Source organism: Pygocentrus nattereri, chromosome 5 (genome assembly GCF_015220715.1).
Source record: "Pygocentrus nattereri isolate fPygNat1 chromosome 5, fPygNat1.pri, whole genome shotgun sequence".
Classification (NCBI taxonomy): domain Eukaryota; kingdom Metazoa; phylum Chordata; class Actinopteri; order Characiformes; family Serrasalmidae; genus Pygocentrus; species Pygocentrus nattereri.
Window position 1 is genome coordinate 25,813,423 of NC_051215.1, and position 24,344 is coordinate 25,837,766.

The 24,344-nt window shown below is 41.1% G+C and overlaps 1 protein-coding gene across 2 annotated transcripts in view; it reads left to right on the forward strand.

The window, feature by feature from the left end:
• Positions 1-24,344, forward strand: part of LOC108425438 (CUB and sushi domain-containing protein 1) — a 664,112-nt gene that overhangs the window by 508,416 nt on the left and 131,352 nt on the right. For both annotated transcript variants that reach the window (XM_017694090.2, XM_017694091.2), the window contains exon 30: positions 4,957-5,151. In XM_017694090.2, coding sequence (XP_017549579.2) covers positions 4,957-5,151 — 195 coding nt within the window. The remainder of the gene's footprint in view (positions 1-4,956; positions 5,152-24,344) is intronic.

Below are 24,344 nucleotides of genomic sequence, written 5' to 3' on the forward strand. Positions count from 1 at the left end.
TTATTGCTGGATGATGAGCACACATTCAGAACCACGATTCAAATACTTAAAGGCTTATTTTTGATTTGTTTGAGTAACAAAGGTGGCAAATATAAAATCAGTTCTCAAGGCCCATTCCCACTTTTAATTGTCAAATTTTACCAAGGGAAATTAAATTAATTTCAGTAGAACTTACCAATGACTGTTTTCACTTCTTGGACTTTCAGTGTAAATAAATATCGTGTCAAGTTCTAACTCGCATATTTGACCAATAGTACAACTACAGCCAGTTTAAGGGCAGCCTGACCACTTCTTATTTCTCCTGTTATGTCAGAAAAATTAATAAAATGCTAGAGTGCATGTGCAAGCAAATCTTCAGTGAATGAGCGTAAGTGGAGCTAAATGCCTAAAAAAATTGAATTTAAAAAATGAACAATTTGTGAGGAAACTTCCTTCAATTTTGTAAAGTTACCAGTATCTTTCTATTTTTCCACAGTAAACAGGTTTTGGCATACAGATAGGTCAGCAACAGGTCAGCATGCAGCACTATACTATCATGGTTATATGATAAGTATAATAATATAAATTGACTGCACCAACAATGGAGGATTTTTTTCTAGGCCAGTCACTGTGTTCAGTCATGCCCATTTTTCAAGGCATTGTGAAGTGCAGCTTTATGGTGTTGTTAACTTACTCAAGAGTGGCAAAGTATGAAACAAACTAAATAAAAATCTGAGCATTTTTAGATTTGTTAGATCATATTCTTTATATGTCAACATAAAAGTGACTGCATCACTGAGAAACCACATTCTTGGTAATCCTCGGTGGGAACACACTGCCTGCGTTTTGGTCACTGGTGTCATCTACAGTGTCTTGTTTGTTCTAAACCTGATGCTGTTGCCTCTTCTGCCTTGATCAGGTGCCCACTGCTCAGCAGCCTTCTGGAATGGCTTGACCACCATTGAGCTTCTTGCTGTACAATGCTGTGCAGTCCTCACCCTCAGATGCTGCTGCTATCGCTGCACAATCATAACCTAATCTAATTAAACGCTGCTCCACCTGTTTTTCCCGCTTTGTACTATAATACATACTAACAATGTTTGCAATCTGGTGTCTACCACAGCAGGATGGGTTCCCCTTCTGAGGCTCGGTTCCTCTCAAGGTTTCTTCCTCTTGCCGTTAGGGTGTTTTTCCATGCCACTGTCGTGCTCATGGGGGCTTGGACTCTGATTTTTCTTTTTCTTTCTGTAATACTGATTGTTCTGTAAAGCTGCTTTATGACAACACCTGTTGTAAAAAGTGCTATATAAGTAAACTTTGCTTGCTTGCTTGCTAAACCGAAGGCCTTTGTCTTTGATTCGGCTCTCCTGTGCTCTCGAGGTGCAACACTATTCATTCCAGCTCTCCCTGCAAACGCCTTACTCCTCACACACCGGCCATAAAGCAAGCAATACCTCAGTCCATTTGCCTACTCTCCTTAAAGGTGAGCGATAGTTGCTGTTGAATAACTCATCCTCCCCAAGATAGAGTCTAATGCTCGCTTAGGCATAACGCAGCAGATGGGATGTGACATTTTTGATGGCAAACAGTGTAGCTTTCTCTTCTCCCCTGTCATTTGTATTACCTTTTTTCCACTTTTAATTCATATTCTCACTTAGCCGGTCTATTTTTTTCTTTTTCTACAAAAGTCAATCTCCAAACCATTATTGTTCATCACACACCAGTAGGCACAGTCATTTGCTGAGTTATTGGGTGAAAGACGCGAATATCAAAACAGCGCCATCCGAGCCGCTCTTCTTCTTTAGGGGTGGGAGGGGAAGAGCGGCTACTAATTATGAAACCCAGATAATGTGTTAATGCACAAACTCAAATTCTACTCTCACCTCAGCGGCTGGTAACTGTAAGCATACACTTAAAACGAAGGTGCAGGGGTTCTTTTGGAGCGATGCATCAGAAGAAGAACTGTTGGTTGCGTAAAGAACCTCTCAATGGATAATTCCTTGAAAGCAAATGAAACCTGAGCTTCATGAACACTTAAAGGTTAACGCTAACACCAAGTTTAAAGAGCCTCCATTTAATGTAAAGTTTACATACACCCTTTATATGAAAGGTTCCCAAAATGCTAAAGGCACAGTCCAAATATCTCAGACGTTAAGTTAGCTACGTTATAGCTGTATGTTTCGTGCCATCGCCGTGTCATCTTAGTGTCACATTTCAGCATATTGGACTGTGATAGGTTCATACTTATTTGTGGTGTATGATACTAAGCTGCTGCATAAAGCCTCACAAATCACTTTTTCTATGTAATCATAATGTCAGTCAAGTTAACCATTTAAAAAACACCTTTCTATGTTTAGGGGGTCTTTAAACAACTATCCACTGAAATGTTCTTTGGACAACTCTTCTGGCATCTTTTTATTTGTCACGAGTGCCGTGCAGACTCCGCTGAGGTGTAGCTCCTATGTTGTTGCCGTGTACCTGCTTTCTGTTTATTACTTTGTTCTTTGTTTGTTCTGGTTGTATGAGGCTTTCATTAGCAGCTTGAACATTCACACTGTCGTTTGAGGGTGGTTGTTCAGTTTCAGGTTATTTTTTTCCAGGATTAAAGGTCAGTGAAAAAACATTTACACAATTTTCCTTTTCTCTCAAAAAATAGTTGATCATCTATTCATTTTGTGTCTGAGCTTTACTTCTTTAGTTTCACTCTAGAGCTACAAAGTGTAACTTGGGGATGAGGCAGGTTGCAAGTGCAGACTGACTTAATTAGGAGCATTCAGATACTGAAGGTCGTAGCAGGGAGGGGTCAGCATACAGGCTGGCAGGGGAAGATGCAGATCTATACTTGAAATCAGAGAGAAAAGCAAAGGTCAAAACCAGGAAAATTAAACGCAAGAAATGAGCTCATAACAGTGGTAAAATACACAGTCTTCACAAACACACAGTGGAAATAAGTATATGTAGCAGTCTTAATGAGCCCAACAGTAGCTGCAGGTGTGTGGGAGAGGAGGAGAGTAGGAGGAGCCAGGGAGAGTCTAAGTCGAGTCTTCCCAGAGGGGGTATGCCACACTAGTTATCACTGTGCAAAATTAGCTTGAATTGCATAGTTAAGAACAGCACCAGCGGCCCACTTGAAGCTTGAGTGTTTGAACCTTTGTCCATTTTTATGTAAGACGGTGTCTTATATAGTCTCAGAAACCACATTGTGACCCCGGTTCCTATCACCACCATTGTGAAAATCCTACTAGAAAAAACAGCATAGACCAACGTAGCTGTTTAGAACAATTTAATTATACAGAAATGAAAAAAACAATGGAATTTCCCACTAAGAATGTACTTATTAGCTTTATTAGCCCTGTAACTTTAGTACGAAAAATAGAAGCAAAGTTCTGACACCAAACATGTCTTGGCTAATACATTTAGTGAGAGTGAGGGGGAATTTTTTTTACCAAAATATACCTTTACATTAAAACTGTTGAATAGCTTTACAGATTTGATCAGTTCTCATCAGTTGAGTCAAAGCCATGCTTAGTTTAGTTACCCGTGTGAATTTGAAATGACGTGCCTGTGCTTTAAACGAGGCGTAATGCGCTCAGCATGCCCTCCTAATTCTTCCCTCACTGGAGGAATTTGAGGAAAATAGTCTTTTGCTGGAGAAATCTGAGCGACATGTTCTCCTTCCTCACCTCCTCCCACTTCCGGCGGTCCCTGAAGCATGGGCAAAGGGAGAAGTGGGCTGTTAGCTGTCATCCCGTTTGGCAGCCCCTCCCAGTGCCATCTCCACAGCTTTCTCCACTACCCGTTTCCCAATGGCTGGCCTGCTGCTGCCCTCTGCCAGCTCGCCTCATCCACTCCGGCACTGCTGGACCCTCTCTAATGCACAAATGGCCTAAAGCTATTTTTCCTGCTGTTCACCCCCTCTGGGTCTAGTTCCTATCTCTCTCTCTCTTTCCTTTCATGGCTGTTTTTCTCATTTTCACTTAACTTACACTCTCTCTCTCCCTCTCTCTCTCTCTCTCTCTCTCTCTCTCTCTCTCTCTCTCTATTTCTCTCTTTCTTTCTTTCTCTTCCCACTTCACCTTATCTAAAATTCTCCTTTCCTCTCTTTTTATCTCTCTCCTTTCCATTTCTTTTTTCAGTCTTGCCTCTTTCCCTTCAGCTTCTCTTTGACCTTCTCTCATTTCCTCTTTTTCAGCATCTTTCCTATATTCTCTTTCTTCCACTCCTCTCTTACTCACTTCCCTTTCTCATTCTCACATATCTTTCTTTCCTTCCTTCTGCATCTCTGCTCCGCTTTTCACCTCTCTCTAACATACTCTTTTCTCTATTCCCTCCATCTCCCTCTTTCCTTTTTATTTCTCTCACTTCTTCTTTTTCATTTCTCTCCTTTCCTCACCTTTCCTCTCCTTTCTTTCCTCACCTTTCCTCTCCTTTCTTTCCTCATCTCTCTAACTTCCTCCTTTCCTGTCTCTCTTTTTCATCCTGCTTCTCTGTTTTTAAACTCTTTCTACTTCTCTGCTTTTTAGTTTTTCATCTCGTTCTCTCTGATTTTTATTTAACCCTTTACTTCTTCTCTTTTTCATCCCCTCTTCCTGCTCCCTCTCTTCTGATCTCTCTTTCTGTCTCCCACTGTGTCCCTCGGCCGCCGGTATACGATAGTGGCTGACATTGGGTTAACTTCACCACTGACTCTCGTGATGGTGTGGGCTGCTGCAGCATCTGATTAGCGTTATTCAGGATCAAAGCTGGCTTTAATTGAATTACAGGTATTAGTGCCATAACTTTTTTTTTCCCCCACTCGTACTGCTTGGCCACAGTCGAGCAGGAGCGTGTGGGTGGGCGGTGTGCTTTAAAGTCTGCAGTGGTGATTATTTCTTGTAAGTGCCTTTAATGGATCTTGCCAATGCTCTTTGAAAGCTGATTACGTTAGTGTGATTATTCATTTCCATCGGTTGTATCGTTTCCTCCTTGTTCTTGCAGAAAAGCCAAGGGAAGCATGCTTCGACCCTGGAAACATCATGAATGGAAGCCGGCTGGGAATGGACTACAAACTTGGATCCACTGTCACGTACCAGTGCGACTCGGGCTACACCACTGTGGGCCCTGCCACACTCACCTGCATCATTGGAGCTGACGGAAAACCTGTGTGGGACAAAGCTCTTCCTACATGTAAAGGTAAGACTCCTGTGATTTGCTTTCTGGGTAGGGCAATCTTATAGAGTCCTAACATAAAAATGTGTTTTTCTCTCTGGACACTTTATTGGAAACCCCACCTTTCTGGTGTACCATAGACTGTAGCTCATCTGCTGCACAGCTTGCATTAGTCATACTCTAGCCCTTCATCAGTGATCAGTTTCTGACCACAGAGCTGCTCTTGGCTGGGTATTTTTAGGTGGTAGTCCATTTTCAACCTGGCAGTAGCACTGATCTGACCCCAGCAACACAGCTGTGTCTGATGCACTTATACCGGCACCTCTTCTTGTCTACCACAAAAATTGACAAATACTGAATGAAATAAAGATGGGGGCTGTCAAATAAAGCCTCGACCTATGGTGGGTGGAGATCTGGAGTGGTGGAGAGGCAATTGTTTCTTATAAAGTAGACAGTAACCCCAAGTACAAGGTAGTTGTTTCTAATAAAGTGGCCAGTGAGTGTAAGGACAAGTTTGGTGTTTCTAATAAAGTGAACAGTCAAGGGAAGTACAAGGCAGGTGTTTCTAATAAAATGGCCAGTGAATGAAAGCACAAAGTTGATGTTTCTAATAAATTACACAATGGTTGGAAGTACAACTTAGGTTTTCTAATAAAGTGAACAGTGAGTAGAAGTACAAGGCAGGGGTTTATAATACATTGGCCAGAGAGTGGAAATAAAGGGCAAGGGTTTCTAATAAAGTGGTCAGGGAGCAGGCATACATAGGTGAGTGAACGTTCAATGTGTTAAAAGGGTTTTTGATCAAGTATAGATTATTACTGCAAAATCCAGTTGGCTCACTCCAGACCTTGTTTCTTTTGCAACTTTTTGGGATTCCAGATCTTTGATCCACCTTAATTTTTGCGTTCTTTCATTTTGTGCAGTCAGATGCATTGCATCGACTTTGCGAATTTGATTAAGCGCTCCGTCATCCGGAGAAGCCCACAGCACCCTTCTTATCAAAGACAGTATTTGTTTTTGTTTGTTTTTGCCATCCTGAGAGTTAATTGATTTTGCTCTTTGTTCCGTGCATTGTTCACCCTTTTCACCGTGCCAATAGCGTTATTCATTGGTTTTAGTGAGTGCGTTTGGATGCTGCCTCTATTGGATCACATGGGGGGAGCCAGACGATGGCCTTGCAAAGCCTAGGGCCGAGTTCTTTTGTGCCCTATTGACAGGTGGGACAGCTCGAGAGGTGACAAGTGACACTCACAAGTGACTTTCTCTCTCTATTCTGTCTCACTCATATATTATCTCCTTGGACGCCCCTCCATTCCCGGTTCTTACCCAGTACTTTTCTTTGACACACTCTGTCCATTTCTCCTGAATCCTTTTTTCTGTTTCTCTCACACAACAGTGTTTGTATCAAACAGTCTTCTGTATGCCAGATCAGTCCCAGCTCAGCTGCTTTTACTGCCTAATACCCCTATACACAAACACACTAGGAGAACCCTATAATCCAAGGATATGACAGCTCCTTTGTTAGAGAGGCCCAGTCTCTTACATCTTTGAATCTCTGCTTTGCAGTACCTAGAGTTTCATGATAATATTCAGTGTGTGTGTGTAGTGTAGTGGGTGTAGTGTAGTGGGTAACATCTCTGCCTTCTACGCCATAGACTGGGGTTCAGTCCCTGACTGGGTAAAAACACCTTACATTATACCAATAAGAGTCCTTGGGCAAGACTCTTAATACTACCTTTGCCTACCTGTGTAAAAATGATCCAATTGCAAGTCACTCTGGATTAGACCGTCTGCCAAATTCCATAAATGTAAATGTAAAAAAGAACAACTATAGATTAGATTTACAAGCTTAGATTTACAAGAAGAAGTAAAGTCTGGGAACATTTTCTTACAATTAAAGGTAAGCAGTCACATAGAACATATATAAGACTTTACTTTCCGCCTTCAACCACAATAAAAGAAAACATCCTCATCCTGTCAAATTACTACATACATTCTCTAGCTAACTACATACAGCTGGTTAATTAGCTTAAAATACAACTCATTCTGTAGACACAATTCAGTTTCACATGGGAAAAAAATCCCATTCACCCTTCCTGGAATCCTGCTGATGCTGCAGCCTAAAGAGCTATAATCTTAGTCGAAATATGTATTACTATATCACTTATTAGTTATTTCTTACTGTACCTCAAAATTATGGCCAGACTTAAACAAAACAACACTTTTTTTCTGCAGTGCTAATTTAGCTCTTGATGAATAGAGCCTTACTGTGTCAGATCAATGCCAAACATTACATTACTGCAGATGTTCACATTTACAGACCATGTTAAAAGCCTGACAACTGATTGTCAATTATTTCACACATACTGTAAGATTGAATATCATATTTGTTTTTGCAGTCCTAGTATGCTTTAAACTACATAAACCAGTCTAATCATTTAACTTTTTTTTTTTATTAGAATCAAATAATTATATAATATATAAATATTTGTTCATTTGAATGGCATTGTTATGTCAGTGTTATGTAGCAGGGTTCTAGCAAAATGTTACCTTTATAACTTATGAGTCAACTCGCAATTTTCAGTGCCCAAAGCCTCAAGAAAAGGTATGTTGGATAGTTTCCCATGAACCTAACCTCTGGTTTTGTGTTGTTATTATGATAAAAAGGCTGCATGCTTTGAGGCATCCAAGATACAGACAGTTTTTATGTTTGTTTGTTTTGCTTTTTTAACTCAAATTTCAATGCAATTAATCACCCATTAGCTAGATTTGATCATTTCACTTGATGCTACCAAGCTGGAAGGGAGAAGGCAAACACAGACTTCGTGTGAGACACATAAAGCTCCACCACATCTTTTCAAACAGTTGTTAATGCATCGTCTTTGGAGCTCAACACACTTGTAGGAGAATGGTCGCTGCTGATTTTGATATGTCACATAACAGACGCCTGTGTTAGCCAGCATGACCACTTAGAGAGCGAGCGAGAACAGTTATGCGCTCTCTGACTTCCAGTGGCTGTGCAAAGGGGTTTGTTTCTAAACTTTTTTCCACAGTTAGGAGTTTTGTTAGGAGTTGTAATCTGCGAATGAATGAAATTTTCATTGTTATGGGAAAAAAAAATAGATTGCAGCTTGTGTGCTTATACTTTTGCCTGGTGTTATATATTTACTTGCTGTAAATATGTTTTGAGCTATTCATTGTATACCAAGAACAATATCTTAACCTTCACAGTGAGCCTTCTCTTAGCCTGCTGTGCATTCTCCTTCCCTCATAAACCCAGAGCATTTGGAGAACACAACAGGGTTATGTTGCTCTGCATGGTGCCATGGTGCTAATATATTTAGCATTGCGAACACCATTGACCCCAATCTGAGGGTCAAGCAGGGCAGATTCCAGCAGGCGCCGGTTGTGTGACCTCTTTTGACAGTGCTGCGATGCTGATGCTTTTCCAAGGCTGTGCCTCATTTGTACATTCTGTCAGCGTTTGTGCATTTGTCCTCACTGATGGAGTGCTTGGCATCTTGCCGTCCTGGGCTTCCATGCGCATGTCGTCACCGTGGCGGAGACGTATTTTTTTTTCTACAGGGTGTTGTTTATGAGGTGAGCTTTCTGGGCAAACGGCTGGTGTTGTGTCATACTGCACTGTACATGATGCATCATTCTTGAGGGAGCTAGCACATAATCCATTGTGGTACAAAAAAAGCTAGATTTGATGTTTAGTTGCGGTACGCAAAACCCATAAGCTTATGGTCATATTGTCCTCGAGGCTTCTTCCAGTACAGATCCATCAGTGACAGAACCACTGGGTCTGTATGACTATTAGGAAGATGAAAATGACACTACATAGGTTTTTCATTGGCATGGTTGACTGGAAGCACATTCCGTTCCGACCTTTGAAAAAATCAATTATGGGTGAAAGCACACATCGTCAGTTGAGGTACTGTTGAATTTTAGGTACACTGTGTTTAGATACCTGCTCATTCTGTGTTTCTTCTGAAATGAAGGGTGTTACTAAGGAGTTTTTCCTCCTTTGCTGCACCAAGACCTCTATACTATATGTTGAAATATTGCTGTGAGGGGTTGATTGCATTCAGCCACAAGAGTATTGGTGAGGTCAGGTTCTGATATTGGATGATCAATCCTGGATCACTCTAACTCATCCCAGAGACTTGAGGGCTTTTAAACTCTGTAGCTTATGTTCGCCTTTGGACATCTTTACTTCATGTACGGCTGCTCCAGAGCAGCAATGCAAAGTCTGGACTAAAACTTGTCCTGGACTGTACTTTCCTCACAAAAGAGAGTCTCTATTTGGAATACTGTGCAGTCTAGTATAGTATAGATTAGAGTTATGACCAACATTTTATAGCATATGCTGTCAGTAATGTCTAAATGTTAAAAGCAGATTTACATTCAGTTTACAGTTTGTATCAACAGATTAGAGTATACACGACTGAGTTATTTTAATTCAAATAAAATGACAGAAACACAGCAAAAATATACTGATTTTTCTTACAGCAAAACAAGATTGTTTGCACAAGAGCAATTTGTCATGAAATTTAAATTATAATAAAATTTCTCTTTTTCTACTCAAACTAAATAAATGTGGTATTGCTTTAAACTTTTGCATCTATATTTCTGGTAACGTTTCTCTCCTTGATTCAGTGACCTATGTGTGAGACATAATTCATAATTCAAAATGTAAGAAAAGGAATTTCAGGAGACATTCATATGCAACACTTAAAGCTTTATGAGATCAGCTTTTCTGATGAAAACTGGTCTATGAAAACAACTCATCCCAGCCTACTCCCCAGCACGATCGCAGGTGTTATGAGCATCAATAAAGTCACAAGGAGTGTAATGATATTGGAGTGCACTGTGAGATTGATTTTTCCTTTGGACAGTGTGCAGTTGACTTGCACTTCTGGAAGTAAGTGGATTATACGGGCGTTTTAAGTGTACTCATTTGAGGGGAAAAAACATTTTCAGATCAAGTGAGCTCAGTCATTGCACCATACAGTGTGGTGCTTTGAGCTGTGGCCTTGAGTCATTCTAGGCCAGCAGTCTGAGCCATATTTTTACAACAGTCACAACCTCAACCTTGTCTATGTCCGCCAGGCAAAAAGCTTTTGATTATTAATTGATGTTATCTATACAGTCATCTGTAAAGTGAAAACGAGTTAATATGTCCTCTACAAGGGACACCTTGACTGATTTTTTTCTGCTAACTTTAGTGCATAATAATTATTTTAAAATAATAATATAATAATAAGAATAATAATAAGAAAAATCATTAATAATTTTAGTGAAACACACAGCTTTAGCTATCCCTATTCTTCTATAACATCCCAGTATTTGAGATAATGGTCGATAGAATATTCAAAAATCGGAATATTCAAAAATATAGTTGCAGTTTTAGTAACATTAGCACTGTCTGATAGTAACTGTCTGATAATCCACTAATAATCCAACTAATAGCTCAATTGGCACAGAACCATGCAAACACCTCAATCAGAATAGACTCGTCTTTTGAGACCATTTGGAATACAGTATCCATCCAATTGAACGAGGTGGATAATCCTGTAAATAATCAGTTAAATGGAAGAATCATTACCGTATAAACACCTGTATCCAATTACATTCCCAACATGGCGGAGCAGAAACTGGTCTGCAGAAGAGGCGACGTTTATGCTTTGATCTTTAAAAGAGGTACATGTAAGTACATGTGAAGTACATTTTCTTGATTCATAATTTAAAGTAATTAAAAACACAAGTGCACCAGCTGACAACTGGTAAAGACACTGCTGCTCATCTCACGCTGACTGGTAATGTCTACACTAAGCTGTACTCTACTCATACGTCTAATTTTGGATCGGATTACTTGTTGTATGCATGGAAACTGAGATTTTCCTTCAGACTGTTGAGCAGAATGAGCAGATAAACACCTCACTCTTACATCTATAATCGGAGTGTATTCAGTCGGATTGGCAAAAGTCTTTGCATGTCAATTTAGCCAATGTGGTTAGGATCGTAACGTTAGCTGAGGTAACAGACCATTAGCATTTATTTTATTTTTTCTCAGTGTGAATTTGAAACACGTCATCCACTATTGATATTTGTGATCTTATTCTGGCTTTAATGCAGTCATAGCAACATGTTGAGTAGAGGAACAGAATCATAGAGCAATAGAGCAGTGCTGGAGGCTACCAAGTGGCAACTTGTTGACGCCAAATGTTGATTAAACTTTTAATAGTGACTATAAATAACTGGGTTTATTAGGTGCTTTTTTAATTAATGCTATGGCCAAAGTTCAATCTCAAGGTTCTTACAGACAAAAGGAAGTGTTACCTTGTAAAGGCAAATCCAAGTCATTGGTACGTTTATAATTTAGTACAAATGAATAAATACACTAAGGACTAAATTCTGTAGAGTGTCTCACCTGCTATCCTAGATCTGTGATAATTCAGTCTGTACAACTTTGTCAGGTTCTGTCCGTAGCTGTAGGAGAGGCCTGTGGTGGACGTGGTTCATTGATTGGGAGGTTAATTCTTTCAGCCTTCCTCATCTACCCCCTCTTCACAGCACTTTAACAGAGAGGTGTGAGCCTGGTTGACCCAGTCCAGAGAGCACTGGTGATTCACTGTGCTTTTATATCCAGCCACAATGGCCTTCCTTTATCAATAGTGCTAGCTTAAAGTTAATGAGCTAAATAGCTTGTTTTGGCACTTTCAGCAGAGGTGCGTGCTCCTAAACAGCCCGCTGAAAGCCAGGAGGATTTGACGGGTGGCCTTCGACTGGGGTGGGTGTGTGGCTTTATTTTCCCAAACACACAGGTATATAAAAAAACTTTCACTGGCATTGAGGAGGCACTTGAAAACCAGAGAGAACGTAAAGCAAACATTTCTTTTTCATGGACCACTTTTTTTCCTCCTCAGAAATCAGTTGTGTGTCATCTGCAGGAAGGGATCCAGCACAGCAGCCCTTCTCTCCATTTCTGTGCATTTCATCCAGGAGTCGGCACAGTTTATGAAAGACATGAATTGGTGTGAAAAAGTCGTAGGACAGGTTAATACACTTAACAACATTACTGATACACAGTGATCCCCCCGTTCATTCAGGAGTGACCACAGTTATGTTTACAAACACACTAAAATTGACTAACTGCAATAAGTAGAGTGATAATATAAGCTATTCTATCTATATAATGCTGAAGTGTTGGGTGAGTGGCCTTAAAATTAAGGCAGTAACTATTAAAACACGACTGGTGAAGAGGAAATAGCATGCATACTAATAGTCCAGCAACAGACAACGCTTCAACAAAACATTTCTACTTTACATTTGGGTGCATTAGGTGGTCATGTACTACTGTTTGGTGCCTTTATCCTCACATGGAAAAGTAAATAATTCCCTAAATTGTGGTTTCATAAATGTTCTTAATAGTGATAGTTCCAACTGCAAGTCTTAGCCAAGACAGTATAGAGCTTCCAACTGAAAACAGCCGTGGCTTGAGCCCAAATAAACACACAGAACTTGCTGCTGAACATGTGAAGGTGTAGTCACATTAGCGATTTATGAATTATACAAATTGTATGGAATTACATTGATTTCAATAGAATCACTATGTAAGAGCATAAAGTAAATCAATTTTGCATTTGAAACTGTTTTAGCTGTGTTGACCACTGAAGGACTACTGGTCCTTTTTAATATTAGCAAGGAAGATCCAAAATGGAGCACTAGTTTTAGCAGCATCTAAGCATCAAAAATGTGTATATTTAAATTTTTATATATAAAATTATATTTCTTCCTGGCTAGCTAAAAATATTGTGTAAAATACACATGCAGCATATGGTTTTGTTCTTACAGCAGTGATGTGTGTGTGTGTGTGTGTGTGTGTGTGTGTGTGTGTGTGTGTGTGTGTATTATACACACACATGCAGCATATATAAGGACATATAATGAATGCTTGAAACTTTGTGAAACCTTTTTCTCTGTGTGTGTGTGTGTGTGTGTGTGTGTGTGTGTGTGTGTGTGTGTGTGTGTATACAGTGCTGCTTGAATGTTTGGGCAGCAAATAATCAGTAATTGTGCTTTAAAATACGCCAAAGTGTATACTGAGTAGAGGATATGTTTGGGACTTTTTCTTACATTTTCACTTCAAAAGAAAAAAACAAAACTTTTTTTTCCCTCTTAAAACCAAATATATTGTTCTCTGTACAACCCCAGGATTAATATATTTTCAACTAATCCTGTACAGTTTAATATATACACATCAATCCGCATTAGATCAACTGACCCTGTAAACTTCCCAGGTCAGTGAATTCCAGAATGAAATTTAAAACAAGACCCTTCAGTAAAAATGTAAAAATGGGGCAAGTTAGGTCTCTGAATGTGAGCTGACAGACGCAGCATTGCTTTAAGAACCTCACCCCCCCCCCAAAAAAAAAGAGCTCAGAGTGGCAGAGAAGGCAGGCAGTCTTGTGGCGGATATGCAGATCAGGAAGAGGGAGACAAGGAGAGACTCCATTTGAATGTTAAGCTCCGCTCCTGTGACGGCCGTCTCAGACGGAGAAAAAACCCTCCTAACGTTCTCGCGTTCTCACCCAAAAACATTTCTCTCCTGTTTTTTTTTCTTCTTCTTCTTCTATTGCCTAGTCATGACGGAGGGTTGAAGGGAGTTTGCATGTTCTCAGGCAAAATCCTCCCAAATAAAATCAATAAGGCGCCTGTTAGGCCTCTTCTCTTAAGCCACTTCAACAAAGGCGAGGTGATCTGATAGGTGTGCTTTAATATCGTTTGTGGCAGGTTAACAAGAGACAAGAGAGACAGTGCTTTTACTTCACACTTGCGGCCCAATGAGAAACTAGTGGACGTTTACGTGGCTGAGATTTTCTCTCTCTCTCTCTCTCTCTCTCTCTCTCTCTCTCACACACACACTATGTCTCTCTCTCTCTCTCTCTCTCTCACACACTATGTCTCTCACTCTCTCTGTCCTCATCTTTTAGAATGCTGATGCACTCAGAGCCACTTCCTTGGGCTTTTAGACAAAACTAATTAGAAAAGGGTGAGATTCCTTTAAATAATGAAGGATTCTCTCCCCCCAACCTTTTTTTTTCTCAGCTCCTCTTACCCAAACAGATCTTTTATTCGTTTCCATAGTAACTAAAAGACTGTCTCAGTGCTGGTGAATGAGGAATCTTCCATGGCTGTGTGTAAAGGGGGGGAATGGGGGGGCACAGAGCGGTAGAACAGCGCCTCCCTGAGGCTGAGCGAGTGCAGAGCAAAAGAGTAGCAACGCGCAGAGCGTGATTTGGGTTTAGACAGTCGTCTGCATTCGTGGTTCTGTGTGCAGTGCTGTCTCTGTTCAAACTGCAGAAATACAGCAGTCTGCTGCTCTACTCTTTTAGTACTGTCTCCCCTCTTCCCTCTCTGACCCCCCGTCACTCTCTCTCTATCCTTCTTTCTCCTTCTCTCTTATATCTCTCTATCTGCCTCTTTGCTGTTCAGCTGCTGCTGTCGCCTGTCTCTCTCTCACTTCCCCTCTTTCTCTCTCCTTCTCTCTTCCTGTTTCTCCCACTCTCTCTCGCTGTCCCTTTGTTTCAGCTGGGATTCCCTCTTTTTCCCCTCTCTCGCTCTTTTCCTTCTCTCTGTCTCTTTCTTTCCCCTCTCTCTCTCTCCCTATCTCTCTCTCACCACCCCTTGCCTCTCTCTCTCTCACTTTCCCCTCACTCTCTTGTCCTCTTTTTCCTCACTCTGTTCTTCTCTCTCCTGTTTACTCTCTTTTTCTCTCTCTCTGTCGATTTCCCTCTTTCTCTCTCTCTGTCCATTTCTTATACCCAAATATTATAGAAACATTATAACTGCCCTGTGTGGTGTGACTGTTACTGGCCGTTAAAGATCAATAAAGTATCTGTCCATCCGTCCGTCTGTCCATCCATCCCTTTTTTCTCTCTGTCTTTCTACATCTTTTTCTCTGTCTATCTTTCAATCTGTCATTTCTCTCTTTTGTTCTCTCTATCTCTCTCCCTCTCTGTCTACTCACCCTGTGTCTGTGTGTGTCTGTGTGTGTGGCTCGTCTGTCTGTGTTCATGGATGAGAGTGGGTCAGGTGGCGCCGCATCTGTTATCATGAAGTCCATGCGAGGGCTGAACACATGGGGTGCTGGATTTCTCCCTGCATTCAGCCTGGCCCCAAACAACACACTGCTGACCAGTGGCATCGTGCCCATTGAATGTCAGCCCAGCATTATGTGAAAAGTAAATAAATCAACCAATAAATCACTAACAACAACTTATTATATCAATAAATTATACATTCAGTTTCTGGAAAGTGAAACAAGTCAGTGGGATGTCTTTCCACTTTCCACTTCCAGAAAGAGGAGTGTCTAGTGAGACAACAAGAGTGACTGGAGACGCCCCCCAATACTCCCCAAGTCAAGAATATTACATGAACTAAATATATAAGCAAAATGATTTAGAAAAATGCAGCAGAAGCAGCAAGTCTTAACCAGAAAGCGATCCAAAAAGACTCAAATTATTAACACTGGTAGCTCACAAGATTGGCTTTATCTAGTGAGACTATTCCATTTTTATCACATCAATGTGCAGCTCCATCCCAGCCCATGTAAAACCTGACATTTAAAAATGTGCTTTAATTGTCTTTGTTTATTTTGACATGCTATTTAGTTTGGTATATGCAGTTGAGACATAGCCTCCTCTCCATTATGGGTGATGTGATCACTGGTTATTTGTGGGTAATAGATACTATTTGCATTGGCAATATTGTTGATATTACATCAGTATAATGTGTTTGAGCAGTCACTGCCAAAAATGGCTTCCAAATCAAGATATCAAGAAAAAGTCACTTTGATTGAAGGTGTTGATCCGTACCAAATCGATAAGTTATCCAGTTATGCATTATTGTCTGCATAACACATCCATACATCTATAATTACCTTAAATACTGCATCAGTCTGCCCATTGCAGGAGCTAAAAGCACAGAATCATATAATTATTTGCTAGAATCATATAATTATTTTGTCTGTGGAAGGGTCAGTGATATTCTGTCTTTTGTACCATCAGCTGTACCATCAAATGTCGTCATGATCACAAAAGTGAGTAATAGCTGTGTGTCAGTGTTTGATGGGTTGCTCAGTGTTAGCTGTCTATATCTATAGATCTATAGCACCTCCCAGAAGAACGTGATTGGAAAAGATGGTACATTGGATGAGAGGAATCTCTAATGATTCTCTTTAAGAGTGCACTGAATATAAACAAAGTCAGCTAAAGGAAGAGGTTTTTTGGTTATCTTTGAAGCTTTACTGACAGTACCTTGCAATGTTTTACTAGGTTGAATATTCATTTTTCTATACCAAACTGCAGTGCCTTTATTTATTGCCTAGCTAAAACATGAGGGATCTAAAAAGTTGATTAGGTTGCAAGTGCATCATCGATCAGCGTCAGCTGTCAATCACAAACAATTCTCAACACTCGAAAATGATCAAAACTGCATAATTCCACCTTCACCTAACTGTCTATCTGCGACAGACTGATGAGAACAGACTGTGATAATGTGATGGGGAGATTGCTGAAGGTTTTTCCTGTTAATTTTTGCTGTCCAAAGATTTGTCCTTCACTGGCTAAGCTCTTTAGTGTCTTTCTCCTCATGATGTTGGACAGCCAGGATGCAATGAATGCTTATTTATAATTTATAATTTGTTTCTGGGTTTTTTCTTTTTTTGCTGTTTTTGCTATAACCATGAACCATTTTATCTGTCTGGATGCTGTATTGACAAACAGTGAACAAAGAGTGGTTCTGTGAGCACGACTATCGCTGCTGTCATCACCATCTTGACCGGTAGCATGTCAACAATATGTGGGCGGCAAGAAGTGTGATGTCAATCGAATACTATCTATACCCCATCACAAAGCCTGTAATGCTGTGTGTGTATGTGTAAGAGAGAGAGAGAAAGAGAGAGAATACATTAAGAGTGAGACTGAACCATCCAATCAACATACCAACTGTACACCAGACAGTGGATCTTAAAACTGGACTGTCTTGTTCTAAACCAGGCACCAGAAACCCTAATTATATTAGCTAGGTAGCATGCATGTAGAACATACTAACAACATACAGCCAAAAGTATTCACTCACGCATGTGAACTTGTGCTACGATTGGCCCCTCCCAGTCTTCCATGTGCTTTGTGTTTTGGTCTAGTCCATGTGCTTTCTTTTGTTTTGATTCCTTCCCAGTCCGGCCCCCTTGTTTTCTGACTCCGCCCCTTATTGTTTCCACCTGTGTAATCCCTTATTAGCCCTCTTGTATTTAAGCCCTGTGTTTTTCCTAGCTGTTGGTTGGTCTTTGTATTGTTTGATGTGCTAGTGTGGTGTTTTGTTTATTTCTGGCCTGTTTGGAGTTCTGTGTTCATTTTCGTCATGTTTGTCCCCCATTCGATCTATGTTGGCGCTATGACCCTGGACTGTGTTGACCCTGAGTTTGGATTTGCCCATAATAAATCTCGCTTCTCTTTAAGCATTTACGTTTGCCTCCTCATCGCTCCCAAACGTTAGGAGTGTGTTTATGGGAATTTTTGACCGTTCTTCCAGAAGCACATTTGTGAGGTTGTTGGACGAGAAGGCCTGGCTCGCAGTTTCCACTCTAATTCATCTCAAAGGTGTACTATCGGGTTGAGGTCAGAACTCTATGCAGGCCAGTCAAGTTCTTCCACACCAAACTCGCTCATCCATGTCTTTATGGACCTTGCTTTATGCACTGCTACACAGTCATGTTGGATCAGGAAGGGGCTGTCCCCAAACTGTTCCCACAAAGTTGAGAGCGTAAAATTGTCCAAAATCTCTTGGTGCTGAAGCATTAAGAGTTCCTTTCACTGGAATTAAGAGACCAAACCCAACTCCTGAAAAACAACCCCACACCATAATCCCACCTCCACCAAACTTTACACTTGGCACAATGTAGTCAGACAAGTACCGTTCTCCTGGCAACTGCCAAACCCAGACTCATCCATCGGATCGCCAGAGAAGCATGATTGGTCACTCCAGAGAACACGCCTCCACTGCTCTAGAGTCCAGTAGTGGCGCTTTACACCACTGCATTTGATGCTTTGTGTTGCGCATGGTGATGTAAGGCTTGGAAGCAGCTGCTCGGCCATGGAAACTCATTCCATGAAGCTCTCTACGCTGTTCTTGAGCTAATCTGAAGGTCGCATGAAGTTTGGAGGTCTGTAGCGATTGACTCTGCAGAAAGTTGGTGACCTCACTACGCCCATCAGCATCTGCTGATCCCGCTCTGTCATTTTACATGGCCTACCATTTTGTGGCTGGGTTGCTGTTGTTCCCAATCTCTTCTACTTTGTTATAATACCACTGACAGTTGCCTGTGGAATTGGTACCATCTGGAATTCACTGAGCTCCTGAGAGCGACCCATTATTTCACTAATGTTTGTAGAAGCAGTCTGCAGGCCTAGGTGCATGGTTTTATAAAACCTGTGACTGTGGAAGTGACTGGAGCACCTGAATTCAGTGATTTGGATGGGTGAGTGAATATTTTTGGCAATATAGTGTACTTTGTACCAAATACCATTCTAATCACAATATAAGTTGACATATCTGAAAAGGACTTTGAATTCCTTTGCAGCGTGGTCAGAGAACACATGCTAACTTTAACTGGCAGCTCCTGAGAGTTTATATAGAGCAAATCCATCGTCAGATCTCAAAATGCGATATGCATATTTACATCTTGTGTTAACCTGGGGCAGGGGAGAGAGGGTGCCACCCCAAAAATGTAGTTTGTGTGATGCCTCTGCTGATAACAACACGCAATGAACCGCCTGTCTGCTATAAAAGGAGAGACCTTTCCTGCAGCGGACTTACGCAATAGCACACACACCAAAGCTGTGCATCATGATGGTGTGTGCAGTGCTGATCAAATCTGTGCTCAGTGACAGACTGTGACACACACTGGATAAAAAAAGGTTGCATACATAACCAGTGTCATACTTTAACCACAGAACAGATCAATTGTTAACTCACAATCCAGGAATTGCCTGTGTATCACATGCGCTCTGTGTTAGTCTATGTAGGTTACATTATTTTGATCTCTTTTGACGGCTGCCGTTGCTCTTTTTTCTGAGAAGCAGAAGCAGAGATGATAATTTGTCCCATTTTCTGCGCTCTCTCTCCGCATAAATATTGGCTAAATCTCTCGGCTTGTTCCGCTGACATTTCAGTTCACGGGCTTCGCAACGCGAGCGTGCATCAAAAAGGCCAGTGACACGCAACAAGACAATCTATTTTGCAACAATGTGAAGTTCGTCGGGTTTGAAGAAGTGTGCTAGTTTTAGTCTCCAAGGTCTGCTTCAGATTTTGAAGGCGAAACTTAAATTCACTTCTTTTGTTAATGTCAGTGTTCAGTCTCGTCACTGTGTCAGTGGGAAGAGCCAAGTTTTTCACTGTGCGCGTTTAATATGGATGAGGAAGTGGTTTGAAGTAACTAGATGAATGACTTAAAGAGGGACAAAATGTCAAAAATCCAGCATCCTTAATGTGAGAGGCTCTTGAAAGTAATTACGGGAACTTTTTCTGTGTCAAGGTGCACGTCGAGCACCTGTTCAGCTGGAAAGTTTCTTTTACATACAAACTGCTTTATTATGAAAGGGTAAATAATTTAAAAATAATAAGACCCATAGGAGCAGCTCAGAGGTAGGAAGAAGAGCTGATGATGGGAAAACAAGTTTACATGAGTCTACATGACATATTGTAACGAGGAGCGATGAGGAGGCGGACGCATATGCGAGGAAAAGTGAGATTTATTATGGGCAAATCCAGAATCAGGGTTGAGACGGTCCAGGGTCAGAGAGCCAACACGGAGAGCAGGAGGGACGGACATAACGAAACCAACACAGGATTTAAACATTAGTCTTCGAACAGTACAAACATCAAACAGTATCCAACACTTCAAACAAATCAAACATATTCAACAAAGACCAGCACTAGACTAAGGAAAACACAGGGCTTAAACACAAGAGGGCTAACAAGGGATAACAGGACACAGGTGGAAAACACAGGTGGGAACAATCAGGGGCGGAGTCAGAAAACAAGGGGGCCGGACTGGGAAGGAATAAAAACAAATAGCACGTAGACAAAACCAAAACACAAGCACATGGAAGAGTTGGAGGAGCCAATCGTGACACATATGCACCTCTTTGGTTGCTTTGCAACCTGCCTGTAAGCACAGGTGTTGGTGTAGATGTGGTGCCATTACTATAAAACAGAAATTATACCTTATAACTTTTTGTAGCTATTTTAGGTGTTCATTACATTGTCCTTGTAATGTTTTTATGTTAAGCCTTACCACGCAAATAGCTGGCCATTGACTGGCTACCCGTTACTACTTGATTAAGCAGTAAATATTTTTTTCAGTAAATAATTTTTCCAGAGCACTTTTATTTCTGTTATGTCATATTCTTTAGCACATCATTTATAGCTATGAAGACATCCACAGATGAGTCTAAAACCACTACTCTAATTAAGCTAAGCATGTAATTAGCATGGATTATGTTGCCATGGGTTTAGTTGACCTAAGCTTAGTGACCAGGTTTTAAATAGCAGAAACTCACACAAGGACGAAATTAGTTGTCATGACGGAGGCATTTACCAGTATAAAGTCAGACTTATACCTCTCAAGTCTCACGCACTGGCTGTGAGACTCGTTCTTTGGGGCCAGATATCAAAGTTGACCTTTAATCACAGAAATATTTAGACAGAAACTAATGCATTAGTACATATCATATATAGTGCTATATACATGGGACATTACGCAGTCATATGCTAATTCTGCTATGGCATTCTCTACACCAGAGCTTCCCAACCACTGGTCTACGGACCATTACCAAGCCATAGGTTGTTTGATAAAAGGCTCCAGGAACATGGCAGCAGGCAGAGAGAGTTAGCAGCAGTCCCTACGGCTGAGGTGGCACCAAGTATAGCGATTCCTCATTTCAGCCTGAGTTTTCTTTTAACACTACCAGAAGAAGCGCAACATGATATGCAAAGGGAGTTGTTTCTACAGCACTGTTTTTGTGAATGTAAAACATTGTAAATTCTCACATGCACATTTGTTTTGAAGGCTCTTTCCACCAAGGCACTGTGCAGCCAGGACCAGTGGAAATAAAGCAGTTTTTTAAATGTTATTGATGACATATTTTTTTTAAAGAGAAAGGTATTTAGAAATAAGATTAACTAATATACCATGAACATTTTACATTCTTGTCCTTGAACACTATAAATATATATATATATATATATATATATATATATATATATATATATATATATATATATATTTATTTTATTTTTTTTTTTTTTGTGTGTGTGTGTGTGCTATGCAGGTTAAATATGCAGGCTGTGCTGCGTCTATGTAAAGGAAACTACACTGCTCAAAAAAATAAAGGGAACGCTCAAATAACACATCCTAGATTTGAATGAATGAAATATTCTCATTGAATACTTTGTTCTATACAAAGTACAGTGAATGTGCTGACAACAAAATCACACAAAATTCATCAATGGAAATCAAATTTATTCACCAATGGAGGCCTGGATTTGGAGTCACACACAAAATTAAAGTGGAAAAACACTACAGGCTGATCCAACTTTGATGTGATGTCCTTAAAACAAGTCAAAATGAGGCTCAGTATTGTGTGTGGCCTCCACATGCCTGTATGACCTCCCTACAACGCCTGGGTATACTGCTGATGAGGTGGCGGATGGTCTCCTGAGGGATCTAAAGCATCCGTCAACTCCTGGACAGTCTGTGGTGCAACGTGACGTTGGTGGATGGAGTGAGACATGATGTCCCAGATGTGCTCAATCAGATTCAGGTCTGGGGAACAGGCGGGCCAGTCCATAGCTTCAGTGCCTTCATCTTGCAGGAACTGCTGACACACTCCAACCACATGAGGTCTAGCATTGTCCTGCATTAGGAGGAACCCAGGGCCAACCACACCAGCATATGGTCTCACAAGGGGCCTGAGGATCTCATCTCGGTACCTAATGACAGTCAGGCTTCCTCTGGTGAGCACATGGAGGGCTGTGTGGCCCTCCAAAGAAATGCCACCCCACACCATTACTGACCCACTGCCAAACCGGTCATGCTGAAGGATGTTGCAGGCAGCAGATCGCTCTCCACGGCATCTCCAGACTCCGTCACGTCTGTCACATGCGCTCAGTGTGAACGTGCTTTCATCTGTGAAGAGCACAGGGCGCCAGTGGCGAATTTGCCAATCCTGGTGTTCTCTGGCAATCCTGGTGTTCTCTGGCATGGTGTTGGGCTGTGAGCACAACCCCCATCTGTGGACGTCGGGCCCTCATACCATCCTCATGGAGTCAGTTTCTAACCGTTTGTGCAGACACATGCACATTTGTGGCCTGCTGGAGGTCATTTTGCAGGGCTCTGGCAGTGCTCCTCCTGTTCCTCCTTGCACAAAGGCGGAGATAGCAGTCCTGCTGCTGGGTTGTTGCCCTCCTACGGCCTCCTCCACGTCTCCTGGTGTACTGGCCTGTCTCCTGGTAGCAGAACCACTCCTTTATTTAGTGTGTCTTGCTAATCGCCAATAATTTCCACCTGTTGTCTATTCCATTTGCACAACAGCATGTGAAATTGATTGTCAATCAGTGTTGCTTCCTAAGGGGACAGTTTGATTTCACAGAGGTTTGATTTGCTTGGAGTTATATTGTGTTTAGTGTTCCCTTTATTTTTTTGAGCAGTGTATAATCGCACTAATCTTAAATACAGCCCCTGAAAATGTCCAGGTAGACTAACAGAGGACTTACTCTGGCTGCTCTAACAGAGGACTTACTCTAGAATTCGTTTTAGAAAAATCTCAATAGTCTTTTGGGATGCACATAATAAAGACATATATGAGACAGCTGAGGTAGTTTGAATTTTATAAACTTTTTTTTTCATGTATTTTCCTTTGACTTTCTCCTTCCTTATGCAAGTGGATTATCTTCTGTCTGATCTCCTCAGAAAAACCTCCTCTAGTCAATTGAGATGCTCATGAGAGGGAAATATGTGAGGCAGCTGAGGTTAGTTTAGGTAGTTGCTGGTGTGAATGTTAGCATCTTTGAAGGGGATCGTAATGTCAGTCAGATCTTTGGGAGTAGCTTTTGTTGGGAGGATGCAGCTGTAACTGAAAAATTACCATTTGAACTGGACATTAAAGTTCTCAGACTTTATTTTGTTTTTGTGCACATTCATGGTAAGCAAGCGCTGAATAGCCAGACTATTTGGCCAAAATTCCAATTTTGAGTAGTTCCTGTTGTCTGTGAATATCTAGAAAAAATCTGCGAGAATCTAGCAAAAGTGTGGAATGCAAAAGAACATCAGTTATACACGTTTAAATTAAGTTTCTGGAATTGAAATAATTCACATGAATAAATTCTGTCCATGTGTAAAGGCTTTTAGTGTGTGCATCCATCCAAGTGTTTGTGTTTCACTCCCAGCCTTTGCATGGAGAGCATGGATGAAGGTGATGTGATCAAAGGTGCAGGAGGGAGTTTGATATGCAGACGACTAGAAACCTCAGCTGCATCCCTGACATCCCTGGCTTTTTTTTTTTCCCCGTCCATCTAACCCCCCCAAACCCCCCTGCATGTGCTCACGGAGGCATTGTGACCAGATGAAGGAGCAGACCAGTGGGTGCCAGAACCCAGAGGCTTAGCACAGGCCTGGTGTGCTGAGAATCTCAATTGAAGATCATTGTAGCAAAGAGCAGAGGGTGGGGGGATGAAAGGAGCAAGGAGAGAGAGAGAGAGAGAGAGAGAGAGAGAGAGAGAGAGAGATCACAGGTGGGGAGGGCATGTGGTAGGTTATCGGGAGGGGTCTCAGTCCAAGGTTCTCTTAGTTTGAAAGAAAATGACAAGCTGGGCTGACCAGAGATTTAAGATCCAGCACAGAAAGCACACAGTGATGTAAGAAGCTCTCTCCAGGTTTATCAATAAGCCTCAACATTGTTGAACTGTTAGCATAGTTAGCATAGGTGTCTAATCTACAGCAGTTAGTTTTTTAACTGTTGTTGCCTCAAGACCCACATTTGTCCTTTGTTAAGTCACCACCCAAAAAATGTATAATGTAGTGTCATCGATTTTGGTGGAATTTGGCAAACCTGGAGCACTTTTGTTAGTAGTAGGATTAGTAATACATG